The sequence below is a fragment of the Gobius niger genome, assembly GCF_951799975.1.
Source record: "Gobius niger genome assembly, chromosome: 24".
Classification (NCBI taxonomy): Eukaryota; Metazoa; Chordata; class Actinopteri; order Gobiiformes; family Gobiidae; genus Gobius; species Gobius niger.
In genome coordinates, this window is record NC_136875.1 from 11,216,814 (window position 1) to 11,237,308 (window position 20,495).

Below are 20,495 nucleotides of genomic sequence, written 5' to 3' on the forward strand. Positions count from 1 at the left end.
GAAAGATTACATTTTTTCAAAATTGTTTTTCCCCTTAACTGTTTTCAAACATGCCGTCTGTATCTATAGGCCAGTGTAACGCCTCATTTGAAAGCTAAGACCTACAAAACTTGTCGAAATGGATCTTTTTCCTTGCATTATCGTCATTTTTTGTAGTTGATCACATTTTTGCCACATTTTCATCACTTTTTTGTTGCCCTTTTCTGGCTTCGTCTCATTTTTGTTGCCATTCTGACACTTTTTCCGAGAAGCTTTCAGATTTAAGTCAAACCAAACTGGAGAAACTGTGCTCGGGTTCAGGTAGAGGTTAAGAGGATTTTTAAGGCGATTAGTTCAGATCTTGGCATTTTTGTTTCTTGATTTCTTTTACATTCATTTGGCATCGACAAGAAAAGTCTCCCATCGTTTTCCAATCTTTGAAATGACACTTGTTTGGCTCCCGTTGCTCTGACCTCATCGCTTCCTCCAGTGGAATATTTACATCCAACGTCAAATCATCCAGCGCAATCTTGAAACATTTCTTTCATTTTCTCGAGACTTGGCCATTCCCCCCCCCCCCCCCCCAGCGAGAACCCAACTTTACCCTCTCGCTAACTAATATATCGCAACGTGCCGGAGGAAACCTTCAACTCTATAAGGTTTTTTTTGCTGTTACACAACTCTCAAACATATCACTTTTTTTTAATTTTTATAGAAGACACGCAGGAAGCAGAAATGATCGCCGCAAACGCTTGCATTCGTTTACGGTCCCGCTCGGGTGATTTAACTTTTCTCGAGCCCCCGAAACCGACGAAGTATGCACTATATGTCATGATCGTAGTTTCCATTCCTACTTTTCTTTATTTTATTTCAGACTTTGAGTATAAGCAGCGAGATTGGTACAGAGAAGATAAAGTTAGAAGTCTTTTTGTGTGTGTGTTTTTTTTTCTTTCTCCACTGGGGACATATGTGCGTACTTCGGGTCTCATGATTTCCGTGGTTGTCGAGCAGCGGAGTCCACTTCCAGAGATTTCGAAGGTGGAAAAAAAAAAACAAGGCCGGAGAAGGTTTAGTTCGCCCAGGCCGCCAGTTCGGCCATGTCGTCGTCATCCTCTTCCTCCTTCTTCTTGCTGGCTGCTGAAAATGCAAAGTCACTTTATTAGAAAAGCAATACTAGGACTGGGTACCATTAAAAAATAATGGAAATATGGAAAAAAATAGGAATCACAAACTAAAAAGGATACCAAGTTTTGAGGTAGGGCAAGGGCTGCTCGACTATAGAAAAAAAAAAAAATCACAATTATTTTAGTAATAATTGAAATCACGATTATTTGTTGCCTTAAAAAAAAAATCTTTATTTTATTTATTCATTTTTATTATTATTTAAAAAACAACAACTATGGACTACATTTTCTTTGGACAATAAAAGCATTTTTTTTTTAATATGCTCACGTTTCTAAACTAGTCCTATAGGGACACCTGCCCCCTGCTGGCCAGCCCTCACACCTGCCCAACAGAGCCGCGAGGCCTGATGACATCATCACACAGCGCTAATGTTTTTATGTCAAACCAAAGCCTGAGCCTTTAGCGCGTGAAATATGAAGGGAATAGAAACAATCATCTCAGCAGCATGAAATAATAAGAGTTTGTTTGAGTTCCGTTGATCTGCTCCTGAAGAAGAGTTTTAGACTTTTCTACTAAACAAAACCAGTGCCTGAGCAAAGGATGTCGAGGCTTCTGCACAGCTGTTCTCCTTTCAGCACAAGGTGAGCTCTTAACAGTGGCGTTATCTCAAGAGTTAGGTATAAAAAATATTAGTACGATATTATTTACAGTTCTGTCACGCTGCGCTGGTGTTTCATCTGATCAGACGCCTCACACAAACCACAGGACGGACTTTTTGCGCTTTGGATGGACGAGCGGGAGGGCATCCTTAATAATCGTTTGTTCTCGATTATGCTATTTTTGTGATCGTCTAGCGTAATAATCGAAATCGTGGGCTGCAACTAACGATTACTATTTTGGTAATTGACTAATCTGCTGATTATTTTTACGATTAAAGATGAGTCACTTGTGGAGCTGAGAGCGCATTGATGTGGATAAATCTGCATAGAACAGAGAGGGAGAGGAGGAGGCGTGGTGATCCAACCCTTTTGCTTCCAATACTAGGGATGCACCGTTACCACTTTTTCTAAAACCGATACGAGTACTTTGATGCTTGCCGATACCGAAATACGATACGAGTACAAGGCATTTTCTTCACAGCAGATTGGTTAGTAATTACTTAATTTACTCTTTTACATTTCCTTGAATAAAGTAGGCTACACTTTTTTTCTATGTTGTATTTCCACTAAAGAATTCTCCAGTTTGTTGCCATTTTCTCTCCTCAGTGGAGCTGTGTCCTGTAGGACCCCAATCCGACACCAACACCGGGGGTTTGAGTATCTGCCGATATCCGATATTAACCGATACCAAGAGACTTTCTTAGAAGAAGTTGCTGTGAGTGAAACAATTGGTCCTCTTTTCACCATCGGCAATAAAGTCTGACTTTTTGTATCAATTATCAATAATGGCTATCTCTTAATAAACTGTAATGGAAAAACACTAGTGTAGAAAGTCCAATTATTCTTGTCTAAATATGTGACCAGCTATTTAGGTTAGGTTAGGTTCATTACGTGCACAACAGCATAACTTGTGCACAACAAATATGTTAGACCAGTTAGACAGCATTTAATAAACTGAAATACAAACACTTGGCCACTGACGTTTATTTTATTAGGCTACTTTAGGTGATCCAGTCATAGTTTCTGTCTAAGCCTTGATTAGTTGATGTTAGCATTAGCATGCGGCCGCTAGCTTTAGCATACTGTTGCTAACTGTGGCATTTTTTGAGTTAAAACCAATGGACGCTGCTTTATGACCACGACACTGGGGGCCGCCATTGCTGCAGTACCTCCATATCGCCACTAGGCCCCCATTGAAAAGCATTGGAGTTTAGACGCCTTAAAAACAAATTTAACGCCTGGTTTCAATGTTTTCAACACTAGACTAGGCTAAATATTCCTCCTGAGATAACGCTGGGTTAATCACAATATATGAAACCAGGCTGGTTTTCGTAAGAAGAATTTTTGAAATCTCGTACTTAATGAGGCTCGGACTGTTAGCATTGGAGCAGCGCGAGCTACACGTCACGCAAGGGCCGAGTTTACGGTGAAAATCCCGCCCTTATGCCCTTTTTAGGAACATGCTTCATCAGAGCTGGGGAGGGGGAGTCTGTAAATCCTCCATGAATTCCCCCACGAGCGTGGTCATTATGGTAAACGGGGAGGAGTGAGCATAAGACGTCCATTATTTTTACAGTCTATGGTTAAAACTCACTCAGTGATTTAATTCTCCAGGTTCTTCCCTTCAGAAAGACACAGCATGTCCATATCCACTCAGATTTAGTCGGTGAAAGTTGTGTTTTGAAATTGGTGAAAGCAAAACCTGGTATTGATTCAGTATTAGATATTTGTAGCCAATATCGTATTTTTTTTGTATCGGCTCCGATATCTGATATCAGAATCGGAGCGTCCCTAACAATAAGCCACAGAGCGCGAGTGTGGAATGCAAACGCACGATGTGAATCACTGAATATTCCCCCGATCGCCAACGTTTTTTTTTAAAACAATAGCTGAAATTGAGGAACTGCAAATAATCATTTGCATTTAAGCAAACTAAAACATGCAGGAGGTGCTACATGGATATACTGGTTCTTACAAAAGATCTTACTCTTTCAGTGCAGGGATCAGCATTTGACTTTTGGAATTTGCATTTGTTTAAGTGAAATACCCAAATATTGATTGAGACTTTTACACACAAAATTTTGTTGCAAAGTTTCTGCATAAATAATAGGTATATATTTCATTAAAAACCTAAAAAAAGCATATAGTGAGATATTAATTCATGACCGATAAAAATAGCTCATGACGGAATTTTGGCAACTCAAAGAAATGATCCCTGTGTGACGTCTCCTATAAAACGTCCTCCATTCGGTTTTATAGCCTGAATGTGTCAAAAGGCTGCATCCACTTTAGGAAACAGAAATGACATCTAGGTTCCCCCGGGGGCCCGTGTAAGTGACTATAACAGTTACCTGGTTTTGAAGGCAGTGAGGTGGAGGGCACACTGGGCAGAGTGTCCACGCTTGTGTCGATGGTGAGTAAGTTCTGATCCAATTCTTCCTGTTCCAGCTCCTCCAGTTCAGCCAACAACTCATCCTGAAACACAGACAGAACTTAAAGAAGGTGTAGTAGAAGAAAAGGTGGGGGCTAAGAGGTTAAGCATATCATTTCCTGAAATAATATCACTGATTAAAGTGATTAGAGCTTTGTCTGTTCAAGGTTTCTCAGGGTTTTGTGTTTGTCTGATGCCACTTAAAAGGAGCTATACCTGATTTTTAGAACTGGAATGAAAATTATTCTATCCTCCTTTAGTATATTGCAAACTCAAATCCTTGTAGGGAAAACGGCGTGCATCAAATTATAAAACATTTGTATCAATTTCATGAACTTTCAGGCTATTATTCAAGCATGTTTGTGAGCCTGAAAAGTGACCCTGCAAGTTGTGAAATGTGCCTTTAAACCTGTCCCTGTAAAGAATTTGGATGCTACAAAGATATTAGGAAAGCTACGAATGGGTTTGGACCACAACTACTATTTTAATTTAGTGGCTTCCCCCGTCATTGTTGGCAATCAAAATATCAGGTATAGGGCCTTTAAGGACAGTTCTCATCTAAAACTGAATGATTTTTTTGGACCTGGAGAGATCAACATATGTGATGCATCTCCTTCTTTATGTGTTTATAATAACTCAGACATTGTGAAGCTAATCTCAAAACTGATGCGTACTTGTAAAGCTCCAATGTTCTCTGTGAGCACCCAGAGACTAAACTTTACACTAACTATTATAAAGTAAAATAAAGGGAGTTGAAGTATCAAGAGTAAACCTCTTAACCCACACTTCAACTGAGCACATTTTCTCCAGTTTGGCAGTACCCAAATTTAAAAGCTTCCTGGATAAAAAGTGTCAAAATAGCGACAAAAACAAGAAGAAAAGCGACGAAAACAAAATAAAAAAGCCACAAAAGAGCAATAAAGAAGTGAAAAAAGAGAGTCAAAAAAGCGCTGAAAAAGAGGCAAAAAGGTGACGGCAACAACACAAGGAAAACGATCAGTTTAGATCAGCTTTGTAGGTCTTAGCGTTCAAATGAGGCGTTACACTGGCCTGTAGGCTGTGAACTCTCCAGTCAAGAAGGTTATAGATTTGGGAAAAACTCGAGAATATGTGCTTAAGAATTTAAACCCGGTGTAACCCTGAAGTTCCCTTGGTGCGAACCCTTAAAAACAGCTCCTAAAGAACCAGGACTAAACCCGGTCCAGAGCGGCGTGTGTGCAGCGAGCCTGACCTCGTCCATGTCCATGCCGAAGCCCGCGGGGGTGGAAATGGCCGTGGAGATCTCGTTGGCCAGCTCCTGTTGTTCTGCGATGTCGTCCATTAAGTCGTGAACATCGTCTACATTCCTGTCAGAAACGAGGGACGACGGTCAACTCTCCAACACAACAACAGTCAGGGATATAACTCATCAGACCGCCGTACGTACATGCTGTTGTGGGCCTGTTTCAGAGCCTTGGCGGCGAAGCCCATGTTCTTGAGCACCTCTGTGTTGGTGTTGGCGTTCTCTAGCGCCTCCCTCTGGAACTCGATGGTAGAGAGCGTGCCGTCGATCTGCTCCAGCTGCTTCTCGAAGCGCTTTTTCCTCTTGAGGGCCAGGAGAGCCGCTGCAGGAAAGACAGAATAGGAAGATGTTTCAAACCGAGAAAATACAGGCTCTACTAAAATGATTCGAATGTTTATAAAGTATTTACTGTGTGTGTTGGGGCAGAAACAACAAACTATTGTAGCAATTTATTCATCGTTTTCTGGTTTACACAGACTCAAATAGAGTGCACATAGAGCTGATGGTCATGTGCACCATTTCAGGTTGACGTTGGCTGCAATGTTGTTTTTAGCAAAGAGCTAGCCCAGTTATCCCCGTTTAGCTCAAGGTGCTGTTTTGGGGTTAACTGAAGGATCTTCAACCTCTTAACTCCCACCTGAACATGTTTTCTCCCGTTCTCCAAATTCTCCAAATCTAAAACGTTCTTCAAAATAGCGAGAAAAAACGAGAAGAAAATGAGGATGTAAATTGACAAAAATCCAGCAAAAAAAAGACAAAAAACAGCAAAAAAATGACAAAAAACAGCAACAAATGACAACAAAAAAACAGCAAAAAAATGACAAAAAACAGCAAAAAATGACAAAAAAACAGCAAAAAAAAGACAAAAGAGCAACAAAAAAGTGACAATAATTCAACAAAAAAGTGACCAAAATCCAGCAAAAATGTGACAAAAATGCATCAAAAAAGTAACAAAAAAAGTAACAAAAGAGCCATAAAAAAGTGACAATAACACATAAGGGAAACAAAAAGTGACGACAATGGCAAAGAGGACAGAATGCATTTGGTTTTGGCGGGTGGTAAGAGGTAAACTAAACACCCACAGTTTACAACATGGTTTCTCACAGTAATTAAGCTCAAATCCACCTAAAACTCTAATAAAGAGGCCGATTAGCACTTTGCGGCTAACGGCTAACGTTGTATGACACAATGCAACGACAGACAACGGCTCTTTGTGGAAGAGAATTGTGTAATAAACTACAAATTTGACAAGCACAGTTTAAAGGGCTGCTTTAGATGTAGCTGGTAGTTTTAGTGACTTTATTGGTGCTTATTATTTGTTTTCATGTGATCGATCGGAGCTAATCTCAGCTGTGTCTCATGGACCCTCAAACACTCTGCATTGATACAGCCACAAAAGCTAGCTCTCCTCTTATCCTCGTCTCATTTTTTTTTTACAGCCTAACCCAATCCAATATGAGCGATCGCTGTTATTGTTTACCTCCACAATTTTCGCCGGATGTTTTGGTGAATGGTCGGCAACAGCGGATGCATCCAGGCCTCTGACTCGGTTTTATAACATGATAGATCTGTTACAGCTCAAGAGAAGCAATGCCCCGTTTATGGAAATTGTTTTTGCCGAACATAGGATTTTAATCAAATTTTTAATCAAATATTAAAGGGGGGGTATTATGCAAAATCGACTTTTTCAAGCTTTACATCATGTTATTATGTCACTCCCTCATTAAAAACATGCCTGAAGTGTTGCCTTGGCACATTCACGTATTTTTGAGTCATCTGTAAAAACTCTGATGGCGGCCATTTTAGGGATAGGTTTGCCCGAGTCCTCCTAGGAACGCCCCCACCTCCTGGAGACGCCTCCGAGCTTTCGTCACCAGCCGAGTAACCAACCACTGCTCCTCAGCAGAACCCCCTCCCCACTGATGCCACAGACAGCGTGTGGAGGGGGCGTGTCGGAAAGGGTCAGAGGTTCTTAAAGAGACAGAGGCCTAATTCAAGACATTCACTACAGCCATTTTGAGAGAGACATTTTATACAAGGCAGTTATTCTAATTTACTGCATTTACAGACCAACAGAAGGTTTGGTCATCATTGTAGTGTGATATAGACTGGTGCTATGTGATTGAAAAAAGCATAATACCCCCTCTTTAAAACGTAAAATCACCCGTATCCGATCTGATTCAACTCAGCGGTTACATGCACTAATCTGACTGCAATCGGCCCAGGCCAGTCGCCAGATCCCAGCATCTGTCTCCAATCGAGTCCAACTTGGTGCTTGTGCAGACCTATATAAGTTAAAGCTCAGTAACTGAATTCCAGAGCTTTATGAAGCAGTGATTTTCCACCATCCATGTTCTGCACCGGCTTCAAAAGAGCCATTTCCCCATAGACCTACAACCAGGAACAGAAACAGGGCATCTGGAGTGACGTGGGACTGCACAGACACCGGGAGAAGGGCCTATTATTTGACAGCGCTGCTCTGTGTGGTAAACCGAAACGACACCGTGCTCCCGGGGATTGTTCTGTTTACTCTGTGTCAGCTCTTGTGTCAGCTCTCGAACAAGACTTTCAAACTGGTTTTTAATGAGGTCTCTGCCCTTTTCCACCAAGCTGGTGCTGGTTCTGGGCCAGTTCCAGTTTCAGAACCGGTTCTCCGTTTTCCACTGAAAAAAACGCTGGCTCTTGGTTCCAAAATCTGGTGCCGGTTGGGAACCAATTAAAAGCTGGACCAAGAAACGAGCACCAGTGATGTCAGCGGCTGGGGGTGTGGCTCTCTCCTCCAACAAACAATCAATATTAGTTAGTTTGTGCTTAGAACTTCCTGGTGAAGCCAAAACAGTCTCTGTGGAGGAAACCAACTGTTGCTTTGCTTTATGCTCTTCAGCTAAAACAAGAGGGAACAGTTAGAAAGAAGAAATCAAAATGTTAACGGCTGCTGTGACAGGAACATAAACTTATTTTTCTGTATTTTATAACCAGAAGTGGCTGTAGTAAGATGTTACTATCCATTTTTGATGTTGACTTCCCAAAGCGTTGCTATGACAATAGGCACAGCTCTCATTTTGGTGGAAAACCAAGTCAGTATGGAACCAACTCGGCACCAGAACCGGCTCTGAACCAGCCCAGAACCAACACCTTGGTGGAAAAGGCCTATATGACAAGTGTAACCTCTGACCCTCCGCCTTCACCGAGCGCATTTTCTCCAGTTCCACTTTACCCAAACCTAAAAAGTTTCTTGACTGGAGCTTACACATAGGCCAGTGTACCGTCCCATTTGAAAGTCCTAAATGAATAGATCATAACTTTGTCGCATTAAGGAAGAGTTTTTGTCTCTTTTTTGTCGGGTTTTTGTTGGGTTTTCATCCTCGTTTTGGTCACTATTTAGTCGCTTTTTTCAAGAATCTTTTAGATTTGGGTAAAGCCAAATTGGAGAAAATGCGCTTGGTTCAGGTGAGGGTCAAGAGATTAAAGGAAAGATTTATTTCAGAAACAATGTGAGGAAAGGGTTTGAAAAATACTCAACTAAAATAAATAATGATGACTCAAATTAAACAAAAACTTACTTTATGAAATCAGGTTTATACTGCAGTTGTTTAGGCTTTTACAAAACTACTAAAAAAAACTACTAAAACTACTATCATGTTTCCACGGGTTCTAATAATGTTACGCCAGCTCTAGTTCAATCCCATTACTTTACTTACAAATATATTGTGAAACACATGAGATTCTTGTGTGTTTTTAGCAGTTCAAGTTTTTTAGTCTTATCACCCATTTGTACTTTAGTCCAGTGGTTTAACCTCTGAACCCCACCTTTAACCGAGCTTTTTAACTTTACCCAAATCTAAAAGCTTCTTGAAAAGGCTTCAAAATGGCAACAAAAACGAGAGACATAAATGACAATGAAAACGTGGCAAAAAAAGCAACTAAACAGGCGGAAAAAAAAGTAATGAAAAAGCAAGAAAAAGTCTCTAGTCTACTAGTCTACTAGTCTACTAGATCAGTAGTGTAGGTGTTAGCTTTCAAACACTGGCCTGTAGGCTGTAGATTTGGGTAAAGCTGCTGGTGGAGCTTCTAAGGTGAGAGGCGGAACCTGATACTCCGCTCAACATGTTGTAAAATGAGTTCTCAATGAGTGCTCAAAACAGAGGGAGTCAAAACAAGACTTAAAAATAGTGCTCAAGACAGTGCGAGTCAAAACAAGACTTAAAAATAGTGCTCAAGACAGTGCGAGTCAAAACAAGACTTAAAAATAGTGCTCAAGACAGAGCGAGTCAAAACAAGACTTAAAAATAGTGCTCAAGACAGAGCGAATCTAAACAAGACTTAAAAATAGTGCTCAAGACAGAGCGAATCTAAACAAGACTTAAAAATAGTGCTCAAGACAGAGGGAGTCAAAACAAGACTTAAAAATAGTTCTCAAAAGAGCGAATCTAAACAAGACTTAAAAATGCATATAACTGAAAGTATTTTATCTGCACTCTTGCCTCTTACTGTAATTGATTAATTCTATCTTGATGTTTTTATTGATTGCATTTGTTTTCCTATGTTTATGCAACTGTGAAGCACTTTGAATTGCCTTGTGTATGAATTGTGCTCTACAAATAAACTTGCCTTGCCTTTTGTGAGCAGAATCTCGATCTTAAAGGGACTAGATGCGAGTTGGTCATTTTATGCTCACTACTGCCACCTCAGGCCTTAAGCGGAACTGCACTTCGGACCCGAATTAACACCTTTTTGAGTGACAGTGCAGGGTTTTAGAGGCACTTATGGTGAATGGGTCACATTTGGACATTGCTTGTGCATGTTTGGGGAGGAAAATACTAAATTTCAACATTTTTAAACTCCGTACAGTCCCTTTAAGACAGCCCGAATCTGCAACATGCAATATTCGGGCTCACATGTTGACGCTAAAGTTGCGTAATCGGACTGATAGAAGAGATAGTGCCACTGCGTCACATTCTCACAGACAGAAAACAGCTGACAGGAGCGCCCTTTAAAATGGACACGCACAGACAAAACAGTGACGAGAGCGACGCGCCATTACCACAACAAGCTGCTCATGAATTATTACTAAACGAAATGACTCCTGCTTTCCAGTAAGAAGGTTGTGGAATATCCAAATGTCAGCTAACAAAAAGAAGCCAATGGAAATGGAAACAAAGCACTTGTAAAGCTATTATATGGATGTCGTTCCCCTCACTTCTTTTTAATTACAGAGTAAAATCAGCCCGGTTAGTTGTGCTCCCCATGAGAGGCTAACGTTAGCATACTGCTGCTAGGATACAAAGGTAAAAGTCAAGAGAGCAAGGTGTGTACCTGATAGACCCTATTGTAACACGCTGTTCTGCTTGCCTTTCGGTCATAAACCAAGTCACAGCAGTCAATGTGGCGGCTGCTCATGGGGAAACACGTAAATTATATTAAGACTAATTTATGATTTCAGCAAGGGTATTATTCGAAGGTAAATTTAATCACAAGAAAAAAACAGAAAGTCACTTCAATATGAATGTGACGTGACCACTGACTAAGAGTCAAAACCACAATATTTAGGATAGACTGGCTGCGTGGATTGATGTCAACAATCGTGGCAGATTTTGCCCATAACATTAAATTTATAATGTTGGATGTCTTAAAACCTCTTTTCACATACTGAGACATGTTCTTACCTTAGCTTAGACGAGTTCATTTGTACCTGTCTGGTCTTCACGCGTGCCCTCAGTCACGTAAAGGCAGCACAGACGGTGTTAGCATTTAGCCTCTCCTCCTCTATAGCTCCAAACCAGGTGGAGATAGAAGCTACCAAGCTCTTCCACGTTTTCCCTATTTAAATATGGTTACGTGAAGTGTTACACTATAAAGTATAATTACAATGTGGATTTTCTTCTCCGCACAGTAAAGTGAAGATACTACTGCATTCCACGCATACACTTCCAAACACGCAGCACATGAGCACCTCCAGGGTCAAATCTCAGTGTTTTTCTTGTGGGGATATTTTGTCGGTGATGATTTCACTCCGAGATCTCTACTGCAAACAAGAGTCCCAGTGCAGACCTTCACCGGTTTCTCTGTGCTCCTTATGACACAGCATCGCCACAGGACGGGCTGCAACGCCTCAAGGAGCAGAAACAGTCACAGTAATGGACATTGTTTCAAAGTACTTTTTTATATTTGCTTGAGTATTTATGCGGGTCACTACCTTTTACTTGTATTTGAGTGGCTAAGGAACACTCCGCAGAAGTGCAGGGCAACTTAACTTACTAACTAACAAAAGCTCCCGCACACGTCCCATTCTTTTAGACTTTAAACGCTTAGAAAATCCACATTGTTTACTTTTGTGTAATTATACTTTATCATGTAACACTTCACGTAAACATATTTAAATAGGAAAAACGTGGAAGAGCTTGGTAGCTTCTATCTTCACCTGGTTTGGAGCTATAGAGGAGGAGAGGCTAAATGCTAACGCCGTCTGTGCTGTGTTTACGTGACTGAGGGCACGCGTGAAGACCAGACAGGTACACATGAACTCGTCTAAGCTCAGGTAAGAACATATCTCAGAATGTAAAAACGGTGGCCTGTTCCTTAACCGAGCAGATTTTCTCCACTTCAGCATTACCCAAATAGAAATGTATTCATAAAAAGCATCAAAATAGCGACAAAAAAGGAAAATGAAGATGAAAACACAACCGAAAAAGCCACAAAAGAGCAACAAAAATAGTAACAAATAGTGACAAAAACGAGGTGAAAACGAGTATGAAGACAACAACATGGCAACAATGCAGGGAAAAAGATCTGTTTAGGTTTTCAAAGGAGGTACAGGCCAATAAGCTGTAAGAAACTTTTAGATTTAGGTAAAGCCGAACTGGAGAGAAAATGTGCTCGGTTCAGGTGGGGATTACAAAACTTAGACCTAAAGATGTACCTTTTTTTTTATAGTATAGTATAATTTTTTTTAGTATCTACACTTTTTTCCCCCCGATACCAAACTGGTATTGTTTAACGGTACCCAGCCCTGCTCAACACTGAACCTAGTTTGGGATTTTACTTTTTCATTCACGGTTTTGGGATATTACACAAACAGAAGTGTGAAATCATGAGCCCAGAGGGAGACGGAGATAATAATGGACACTCATAATAGGAGGTTAACCACCACAGCCACGTCCGTAATATGATATGCCATAAAGAAGGGTTTGTAGCGGCTGTTGTAGATAATAGGCTCTGCCCATTTATAAAAACGGAAACAGAAGTTAAAAGAGAAATATGCAAAAATGTGTGGCTTTTTACAATAATATTGATGCTACTGTTTATAGCAATAGCTCAATGTATTCCTTTATTATCGTCATATAATTTTAACTTCATATCCTTTGAATGATCTTTTCTCTTTAAAGCATATGAACAATGTTTTGAATGAGCTCATGGTCTTTATAATGTGACATTTGCGTAATTTAGACAATGGCTGATCTGTCTGAATGTCTAACAGGGCACTCACACCTTCAGTCCAACGTGGTGTTACACTGCAAAGGCAAAAAAAACTCATTCTGATACTTCTTAACATAGTACGCTGGCATTAATTATCTCCTACCAATATCATCCGCAGAATAATAAAACTAGACAAGGGGAGAACTGATCATGTGATATGGAGAAGCAATGCTTTCTCAAAAAGATCCAGGCTGATAAATTGTAAAGTTAGCTCGACCTTCCTCACTAGGCCAGTCACAATAACAAAGTGTGAAGTTCGATATATCGCGGCCGGAAACTATTGGGCTAAACGATGTCATTGAAAACCTTACAATACCGCAGAAACTAACGCTAAAGCTTAAGGTCTGTTAGGAAAGTACTTAATCTTAAACTATCCCACAATGAACATGAAGTACAATACAACACAACTTAGTTTGGGTAAAAAAGATATTAGGAAAATGTACTGACAATAAATATTGAGCCCAAAATGACATTGTTTATGTGTCATTTATTGAACAATAAGTCGATTAACCGTGACAGTAATTATCATACCAGCCTCATTCCTGACTCAAAAAAGTTTAACCTCTTAATAAATCCTTCCCGTAGTCCCTCTGGGGGTAATACAAGTGTTTATGGGATGATTAGGGGGTCTTTCATCTCCCCCTGGTGTCTCTGGCCAGAAAACCACAATTGCAACTTGACTGCCACCGGACCAGAGTCACCAATACACACTAATAGAATCACGAAGAAGCTAACAGGCAAAGCTAACTGCGGGCTAGCGCCACTTTAACAGTATTTACAGCCAAGTTTGAGTGAAAAAAAATATTTCCATTGTGTAATTAGATGTACAATATCCCTCTGTCCCAATGTCTTTCCTGTCAGCGTAGTATTTACTCTCACGGACAATTAATAAGTAAAAAAAATCGCTTGCTACGACACCTGCAGTTGTGCTTATGGCCTCTAGGGGCAAGAGTTACTTAGTACTGCTTTAACCCCCTGCCTTAAACATTTTCTCCAGTTCAGCTTTACCCAAATCTAAAAGCTTCATAACTGGATCTTACAGCCTGTAGGCCAGTGTAACGTCTCAGATGAGTTTTTCTTTGTCGGTCTTAGCTTTCAAATAAGATTTTTCCTTGCGTGGTCGTACTTTTGGTGCTTTTTTGTCACGTATTTGTTGTGTTTTTGTTGCCATCACTTTTCGGACACTTTTTCTCCAAGAAGTTTTAGCTTCGGTCAATGTTGAACTAGAGAAAATGTTCTCGGCTCAGGTGGGGGTTCAGAGGTTAAACACAGCTGACACACTCAAGTGGCCTGATGACTGATCGTAAACATCTGTGCAAAGCGTGAGTGTGAGTCAGGAAAGTCCAGCTAATTCAATCGATCAGACACTATACATGATTATATACGATTTTTATTATTATCAAGCACTATTTACGATTATACTACAAAGCCAGAACTTACATTATTAGTAGAGATCAACTTTTGGGGGCAACTAGAGAATCAAATATGAGCCAACAAGCCATTAGACAAGTCAAACTTACATCATTTAAGATTGATGTGACTTTATTTAGGTCTACTATAGATAAACTGACTCGGATTGTGGTATAAATGTGTATTTTAGAAACATAAACGCGAGCTGGTGAGCCCATAGTGATGCCCTTCCGCCCTCAAGCCGAGAACGCCTCGCCCCTGGGAACTGGCATCTTCCTCGTAGCTTTATAACCGCTTTAGCTTCGACCCAATACTTTGTCAACTCCGTTTAAAACACGTCTTTTGCGCAGATTAGTTTCCTTTCCCCCCGCTTTAGTACCTCGCCCGACGCTGACAACCAGGAAAAGCCTAACCGCTGGCAACTGACACTTCTAACGTGTAACTTCGCGTTAGCTTCGGGGCTAACTGACAGCCTGTTGTAACAATCCATTAAAAAACACCCAAGTAAAAGCGCGATCAAACCTCACACATACCACCGTGAAGGCCCCGGCTCACCTCTTTTGTTTTTTGTGCCATATTTCTTCGCCGTGGTCAACTCTTGCTCGATCTTTTTCTCCAGGAATTCCTGCTTTTTCATCAACATCTCCTCGGTCTCCCTCAGTTTCTGGATCGCGTCTTGTGGCGTCGGCGCTTTGTCGCTCTTCCCGTGGCCAAAAAGCTGTCTTATAAGCGACATGTTGCCGTTTGAGGTGAACAACGGCGACTCTACGAAACGTTAAGCGGTTAAATGTCGTTTTCTTCGCCCCGGCGGTCGCGTTTGCGTGATTAGGTGAAGGCCGTGTCGCTCTCGCTGTTGTTTTTGTCTTTCTCTTCCGCGTTTCCAGACGGGCCCCGTGATGTCATTACGTCAGAGCGTGGTTAGGTCATGGGTTAGGTAATTTTTGTGAGTCAGAAAACCCAACACGGAGGAGGAGGAAGATGATGATGCGTTTTATCGACAACTTTTTTGGCACATTTTTAACTTAAAGACATTGCCCTGTTGGAGGTATTGATTTTATTTAATTTGGAATAAGTTTCATAATGATGAGATTTCAATTTCGTCCTACGATTCTAACGTGAACGTGGAACAGTTTTCTCTCTCTCTCCATTGTTAATTATGACAACATATTTTAATTTAGTTTCAGTCTTAGTCTTTTGACGAAAATGTAATTCGATTTTAGTCTAGTTTTAGTCAAAAAAATATATCTTAAATTTTAGTCTAGTTTTAGTCGACTAAAATTGCAAGAAAATTTAGTCGACTAAATTTAAGACGAATTTAGTCGACTTTGCATTGATAATATTCATTATAATCATATTTAATCTTGTTCCTCTGCTTCATGGAGCTGCTCCACATGAACAAAGCTCAGAGCTGATCCTTTGGCAGTGACTTTACATGATATGCGGCTCTTTCAGACGGTCAATAGAAGTTTGGATGATTTTAGTCTCTCCCTTTCATTTTTATTTAGTCTTATTTTAGTCGACTAAAATATCTGGACATTTTAGTCACAGTTTTAGTCTCATGAAAAACTTTTAATTTAGTTTTAGTCCAATTTTAGTCGTCAATAATATCACTTTGACTAAACTTAAGACTAAATATTTTAGTTGATGAAATTAACACTGTCTCTCTCTCTCTCTTGTTTCTTTTACTTCTTTTTACAAACAAATACACACAAACAAGGCATACATTGTCAACTTTTTATTTTTATGACTTTTTTTATAGTTAGGGGCAATATGAAAGGCATTCTAAAAATCATTCATATAGACTATATATATCTATAATCTAAAAAATACATATAAAAAAAAAATCTGTATTTTTCTGTTCATTTAGTTGGAGACGATTTGGCAAAAATGTTTGAGCTCATTTCTCCAGTGGTTTAGTGGCCTTAGTTTTGCAGAAGCGGCATTTACGAATAAAATGTAACATTGTCTCACTTGTAAAGCGTCTTTGTGTTTCCTGAAAAGCGCTATATAAGACCTATGTATTATTATTATTATTAAAAGAAACAAGTCATAACAAAAATCTTTAACCCTTCTGCCATTTTTTTTTTTACATCCCTTAGCCAGTGTTGGGGAGCAACTAAATACATATATTTAGATCGTGTATTGAGAATACTCATTCTAAGCAACTGTATTCTGGTAAAGTTACACTTTCATTTGAGGTTATTCAGAATACAGTTACAGTTACTCCGAATATCAAGGGAATACATCCCAGTATCAATCTTCAGTTTTAGCTCCATATTGCACAACATTATTAAGAAGGAACTTTTAATGTTGACCTGTTTTTCCTCCTAAAATAAAATAAAGACTAAAACTGCATATGCCACAGTTCATACAAGCAAGCACTGCACATGAGGTGTCACATGATGCTGTATCTGCTGCTCCACTTACCAAGAGAGAGTTCCTCATTAATGGTAAGTGAGTTTATAACAGGTGTTCCAACAATCATAATCTTATTTTTTGTAATTTAACTCCATGTACATAGATATAAGGACAATCATTGTGAAAGTATTCTAAAAGTATTCAGAATACAGCACTCTGATTAGGCGGAATACGTTACAAAATACATTTCAAGGCAAGTATTGAGTATTCAGTAACTAAATACAATTTCAAAGTGTTCTCCCCAACACTGCTAAACCTATAGTTAACCTTTACCACCCGCCAAAACCATGCATGTATTCTCTCCTCTTTGCCATTGTCGTCACTTTTTATTTCCCTTATGTGTTTTTGTCACCTTTTTATTACTTTTTGGATTCATTTTTGTCACTTTTTTGTTGCTGTTTTGGCACATTTTTTGCTGGATTTTTGTCTTTTTTTATTGCTGGATTTTTGTCTTTTTTTTGCTGGATTTTTGTCTTTTTTTGCTGGATTTTTGTCTTTTTTTGCTGGATTTTTGTCTTTTTTGCTGGATTTTTGTCTTTTTTTTCCTGGATTTTTGTCTTTTTTTGTGGGATTTTGGTCTTTGTCTTTTTTGCTGGATTTTTGTCTTTTTTTGCTGGATTTTTGTCTTTTTTTTTTGCTGGATTTTTGTCTTTTTTTGTGGGATTTTTGTCTTTTTTTGCTGGATTTTTGTCTTTTTTTGCTGGATTTTTGTCTTTTTTTTTTGCTGGATTTTTGTCTTTTTTTGCTGGATTTTTGTCTTTTTTTTGCTGGATTTTTGTCTTTTTTTGTGGGATTTTTGTCTTTTTTTGCTGGATTTTTGTCTTTTTTTGCTGGATTTTTGTCTTTTTTTTGCTGGATTTTTGTCTTTTTTTTGCTGGATTTTTGTCTTTTTTTGCTTGATTTTTGTCTTTTTTTTGCTGGATTTTTGTCTATTATTGCTGGATTTTTGTCTTTTTTTGTGGGATTTTTGTCTTTTTTTGCTGGATTTTTGTCTTTTTTTGCTGGATTTTTGTCTTTTTTTGTGGGATTTTTTCTTTTTTTGCTGGATTTTTTTCTTTTTTTGCTGGATTTTTTTCTTTTTTTGCTGGATTTTTTTCTTTTTTTGCTGGATTTTTTTCTTTTTTTGCTGGATTTTTGTCTTTTTTTTGCTGGATTTTTGTCTTTTTTTTTGCTGGATTTTTGTCACTTTTTTGTTGAGTTTTTGTCATTTCTGTCGCTTTTTTGTCACTTTTTAGCGCATTTTGTTGTGTTTTCATCTTCATTTTCTTTTAGTTTTGTTATCGCTGTTTTGAAGAAGCTTTTAGATTTGGAGAATTCGGAGAAAACATGTTCAGGTGGGAGTTAAGAGGTTAAAGGAGCATCCCTCGTGTAAGACTTCAAAATGAAGTACTTCTCTTGCGCGCCACCAGGAGTCACTGTTGCCATCACATCAATCCAAAAGTGATCCTGAAACGACTTATTTACAAATCAAGCTCTATATAGGTCCAAACCTCCCAGTCAACACTGCCTCATGTAATATCTGAGCTTCTAAATACAACCAGGTCCAGATCAAGATCAAATCAGGACTAAACTGGGTCTAGTTTACATTACACTAGACCTAAATGGTAAAATGTTTATACCAGAAAAAGCAAGGTATTATATAACTCACATGTACTGCTTGAGATACTACTCCTTCATATATTGTCATGTGGCGCCTTCAACCACCAATCAGGACCATTTTCTTTGAATTTTATAAACTCAGACTGAATTGTTGGTCAATTTCTTACCATTTTCTGTTTACATAAAATGATAGTAGATTATGTGTTTAGAGGGATGGTCAAACATACAGATATATTTTGGTTTGGCATCTTGTAAAACCAAAACAAAAGCTAAAAATGTTTTCCCATGAACTTGCATTGGACATATGAGGATATATGAGGAGCATATACAGGGCCAGGGGCGGACTGGCACAGAAGGGCCACTGGCTCTAGGGCCACCGGTCCCGCCTTAACCGAGCTTTACCCAAATCTAAAAGCATCCAAAAACAAAAATGTGCTGGAAAAGCAACAAAAAAGTGACAAAAAAACACAACAAAATGTGAAAAGCAATGAAAAAAGCGATGGAAAAACAACAATAACATGAAAAATAAAGAAAAAGAAGAGACGAAAACACAAAAAAGTGATGAAAAAGTGACGAAAACACAACAAAAAGCCACAAAAACATGACTAAAATACAGCGACAACGTGACAAAAAGTTACCGTCACTTTTCTAGATTTTAGCTTTCAAATGAGACGTTACAGTGTTGCTCACCAGTCAAGAAACCTTTTGATTTGGGTAAAGCTGAACTGGAGAAAATGCTCTCGGTTAAGGCGGGGGGTAAGAGGTTCACATGTGTATTTGTGGAAGTTTCGCATTTACGCTAATTTGGGCCAGGCTGGCCCGAGTCCAGGGCTGTTTTTCAGTCCCAGTCCGCCCCTGGACAGGGCTACACAGACTATCTCCCTCTTGTCCATCTCCACGAAACAAAAGCCTCTCGTTCATTTAACCCAGTGGTGTCCAAACTTTTTTCATGGGGGGCCGCATACTGAAGCGTACACAGGGTGAAGGGCCATAGATCGGTGGTTAGTGCCGCAAAACCTTCGACTAGCAGAGGTTTAAATTGCGCCCCACACCTTTATTTCTGCTCAGAACCTTCATGCCAGCTCTGTCTCACAGTAAAAGGTTAGTTGTTTGGTTAGAATTGTGTAGAATTACTACATTTCAAATAAAAAGGACTATCTCTGATGATGTGTCCCGATTCAGCAAGAAGGCAGAGGGCCACCAAAAATTGGTCTGAGGGCCGCATTTGGCCCCTGGGCCGCACTTTGGACACCCCTGATTTAACCCTTGTGTCGTCCCTGGGGTCAATAATGAAATATCAATAAAATATCATTTTTCAATAAGTTTGGGTTATATCTTTAGTGTTCAGTTTAATGACCTGATACTAAATCTTTGTGTTTTTTTAATTTATTTTTTTCAGTTCGTATAGGCCTTGTTTATGTAAAAAAACAAAAAACAAAACACAAAATCCTGAACAAACAACAGTCATAAAACAACAAAAATCTAATTCTGAGGATAACTCGGACTATCTGGTCAGTTTCCAAGTTCCAGGATTTTTTTTTCTTCTTTTTTTTACATAAACAAGGCCTACGAACTGAAAAAAACAACAGCAAAAACACAAAAATGTTGTATCAGGCCATTAGTCTGAAGTTACACTAAAGATAGAACCCAAACTTATTGAAAAAATGATATTTTATGGCTGAGATATTAGAGAAACAAAATGGGGTCAAAAATGACCCCAGGTGACCACGAGTGTAACTCTGCATTATGGGGCACACGAGGGTTAAACAAAGATGCGTCCTAATTATTTCTTCATTTCCATGTAAATCACCCGGGCCATTGAACCTCCAGGGGCACATCTGCATCCGAAGAGCCCCCGAAGCCTCACACTGTGTCCTGGATGAGGTTAATAGCATTAGAGACGTCCAGCGGGGAGTTATTAGTGCCGCTGTTGTCATGTATCATATTATTAGTTTAAGTCACGACTCTCTAATCTTTCTATAATCCACTCACGGGATTGTATTGTGGGCAAGTTAATTAATCCCGTGTTGAGGAAAGCATGCAGACATCTCAGCGATTCTCTCGGTTGCTTTTACAAAATAAAAATAAAATGTACATATCACTTCCCTTCCACTCA

General features: G+C 39.3%; 1 protein-coding gene across 1 annotated transcript; it reads right to left on the reverse strand.

Annotated features, from left to right (window-relative positions):
* Positions 1–859: 859 nt before the first annotated feature.
* On the reverse strand, positions 860–15,133 carry chmp4ba (charged multivesicular body protein 4Ba). The gene is made up of 5 exons (XM_079582346.1): positions 14,918–15,133; positions 5,621–5,798; positions 5,426–5,540; positions 4,115–4,238; positions 860–1,116 (listed from the first exon to the last, which is right to left on the reverse strand). The coding sequence occupies exons 1-5, from the start codon at positions 15,096–15,098 to the stop codon at positions 1,049–1,051; spliced, it is 666 nt and encodes a 221-aa protein (XP_079438472.1). The 5' UTR covers positions 15,099–15,133; the 3' UTR covers positions 860–1,048.
* Between the last annotated feature and the right edge of the window lie 5,362 nt (positions 15,134–20,495).

What these genes read in the sequence shown, in the direction of transcription:
- chmp4ba (XM_079582346.1), bottom strand. Translation starts at nt 15,098, where the DNA reads ATGTCGCTTATAAGACAGCTTTTTGGCCACGGGAAGAGCGACAAAGCG. An exon ending in TCGGCATGGACATGGACGAG is followed by an intron (nt 4,239 to 5,425) that starts GTCAGGCTCGCT and finishes TCTGTGTTTCAG; the next exon opens with GATGAGTTGTTGGCTGAACT. An exon ending in CTCACTGCCTTCAAAACCAG is followed by an intron (nt 1,117 to 4,114) that starts GTAACTGTTATA and finishes TTGCATTTTCAG; the next exon opens with CAGCCAGCAAGAAGAAGGAG.